Source organism: Rutilus rutilus (genome assembly GCF_951802725.1).
Source record: "Rutilus rutilus genome assembly, chromosome: 20".
NCBI classification, from domain to species: Eukaryota; Metazoa; Chordata; class Actinopteri; order Cypriniformes; family Leuciscidae; genus Rutilus; species Rutilus rutilus.
In genome coordinates, this window is record NC_140225.1 from 34,825,225 (window position 1) to 34,828,274 (window position 3,050).

Below are 3,050 nucleotides of genomic sequence, written 5' to 3' on the forward strand. Positions count from 1 at the left end.
CTGAGAGTGAGGTAAAAGGCATCTCTTGCCACCTCATACAGTTATATGTCCCACAGAATGTAGCTCCCACCTGCTCCAAAACACCTGCCTGGAAGTTTCTAGTAATCCTGAAGAGCAGGTTCAGGTGCGTTTGACACTCTGCAGGACAGTGGCCCTCCAGGAGCAGAATTGGACAGGCCTGTCTTAGTGAACCCAGTCTTTTTTTTTTTTTTTTTTGCAGTGTTTTCAGTGTTTTGTTGTGTATTCAGTGTTTTACAGTCTCCAGGACAGGTTTGAGAAGCACTGCTCTAGACAATAAAACTGTGTACTGTATACTCACACGGCATCTAAAACAGAGTTTGCCATTGCGTCCTGTGAAAGCGCCCTCTGTATTTACAATATATTTGTTTGACCTCATATAACAGCTTGATTTAGACAGATTAGATATGCCATACATGCTTAATAGGCCTTACTTTTTCTGTCACTCATCAAAACAGAAATAAAGAAAGCTACAGGCACACTGGGTTCCCACTCATTCCAGCAAAAATTGCTTCTATTGCGATTACCCGACATATCACTGAGAGCTGTGAGCCTAAACTCAGTTGGGATTGTTTGACAATGTTAATGAATCAACATTTTCTCCTTCAGAACTTTATGAAATGAAACTGAAAATATTGTTCCAAAATATATATATTTGTATTATTCAGGAACTGAATGCACTAGATTTCAAATGAAAGAGAATTTATGGAAAATTTCTGCAAGTTCAAAATTAAACATTCTTCATGTTATTGCCATGCATATTATAAACTTTGATGAATTCAATGCTTTTTTTTTAAATGACATGCTTAACACACTGTACAAATACAAAATTAGTGTTTTAGTAATGGGATGTCATACTGGTTAATTGGTTCATTCTTTTTTATAAGGCAAAAAACAGGCAGAAAACCAGAGATATGAAGACCTTAATGATAATTATCATTATCACATCACTCTTACCCATCATCAATCATTTATGGGTTTGTCATTATGTATTGTGAAAAATATATTGTTCCTTGTTTTCTTCTAATACATTTCTTTAATTTAAAATAAGGATTATATTTGTAATAACTACTTTATTATGGAAAATGTAAAATTTTCTATTAACATCTACCTTCCAAACATCTTTCATGTTCAGATGTAGCAAATGGAGCAGACAGTGTCACTCACAAATATGCTCACAATATACATGTTAGACACCATATTCAGAAAACAGCTTTTACATGCCATCTAATGTTCTATAAGGATGTGCTTAACAAAAAAACTCTATTTGATTTGGAGACACATTATCTCATTCACATTTGCATGAGAGTGTAAGTGATCATTTCTCTTCTGGGAACAGATTTAAGTATGCCGATGAAGGTCCAAATATTTTCAGTGTCAAAATGTATTTTGCTGACAGTCTGAACCATCGATAAAACATTGCATATATAAGTGGATTCATACCGGAATTCATGCATACAATCCAATACATTACATTAATTATAAGAGAGTCATTCTGCCCCAAAGAAAGACTAATTAAATAATATGGCATCCAGCAAAGAAGATAAACCAGTACTACAATCCCTAAGGTTCTTGTAGCCTTTTTTTCTGATTTGGCCTTTTTGTCTGTGACGGAATTGAAATGCTTAGCTTGATAGTTTGCTACAAAGCAGATTTTCACATATAAAGGAATAATTATACAACAAGGAGCCACTAAACAAACAATGGAATCTAGTATTATATTTTCCAACTTAACAGAAAGAATGCATTCTCCAATACATGTGTGGTTTATCTCTGGATACAGTAAAAACTCATACAACAGATAAAAATTATATATGAAGGAGAATAACCAGTTTACAACAATAGAAACAATAGCTCTGTTATTATTGACTCTTACTGGATATCGCAAAGGGTCATTCACAGCAATGTATCGATCCACAGATATAATAATCATATTACCAAGAGATGCATTGACAACAACATAAAAAATAAGAAGAAATATTGAGCAAAATATTTCTCCAAAGTACCAGCATGGCTCAATCAGTTTCATTCCCTGCACTGGCATGAGAATCAGTCCTGTGATCAGATCAGCCACTGCCAGAGAGAAGATCAGCACATTGGTGGGAGTGTGGAGCTGCTTGAAGTGCGAGATGGAGATGATCACCAACAGGTTCAGAAACACGGTGAACACTGATGTTACAGCGATGAAAATGTACACAATTATGTACTCTGCTTCAGGTCGGATACTTCTGGTACAAGACAAATTGTTGTTTGGAAAGCAGTATTGGATTGTTTGATTGCTCGTGTTTGTCAGTCCCCAGTTAGACATTTCCATGATAGATCTTTCTTGGAGATTAGACTCTGTGTGAAGATGCTTGCCACTAATATGACTCAGTTTTATACTTATGGAAGCTCAGCGACCACCTCATTTTACCATGATGTTTGAATATTCAGCTATCAACCAACCCGCTACTACAATATCCATAGACCTATCAGATCTAATCTGATCTATATTCTAAAAAACATTTCATAAAAGACTGGTCCTTGAAAGCTTTTATATGGTTATATACATAATAACAATTAAAGATGGAAGTTAAGTGAATTTTATTGTAAATATTTATCCCAGTATAAGACCACAACATGACATCATGACTTTGCGTATACATACACGCCACTTTCAAGTCAAAAGTGGCGTGTTATTTATACGCATTTTGAGCTATCCGCGTGTATGTTCACGCCGAAACGAACCGTCATCTTCCGCGTGTATGTCTACGCCGTTAAATGTCCGAGCGAAACGGAGCAAAATGTACGTGAAATTAATCATGTTGGTCCCCTTTGGAAAATGTGTAGATGTCACAGTTTAACAGCCTCAGACGTGAATCTTACACGTACCATTATCCCCGGACGTTTGCTAATCCTACCATCTAATCATAACCATTTCTTAAAACTACGTAGGCTACAATTATAAAGAAAAACAACAGACAGACAAATATAATCACAATAATTTATTTAATGAGAAAATGTCAAAATCGGTACCAAAAGTTGTTCACGTG

The 3,050-nt window shown here is 35.4% G+C and overlaps 1 protein-coding gene across 1 annotated transcript; it reads right to left on the bottom strand.

Annotated features, from left to right (window-relative positions):
- Nucleotides 1-1,336: 1,336 nt before the first annotated feature.
- LOC311280122 (trace amine-associated receptor 7c-like) lies at nt 1,337-2,326 on the bottom strand (the record flags this gene model as incomplete). The annotated part of the gene is made up of 1 exon (XM_084392041.1): nt 1,337-2,326. One exon carries the CDS (start codon nt 2,324-2,326, stop codon nt 1,337-1,339), a length of 990 nt encoding a protein of 329 aa, XP_084248167.1.
- Between the last annotated feature and the right edge of the window lie 724 nt (nt 2,327-3,050).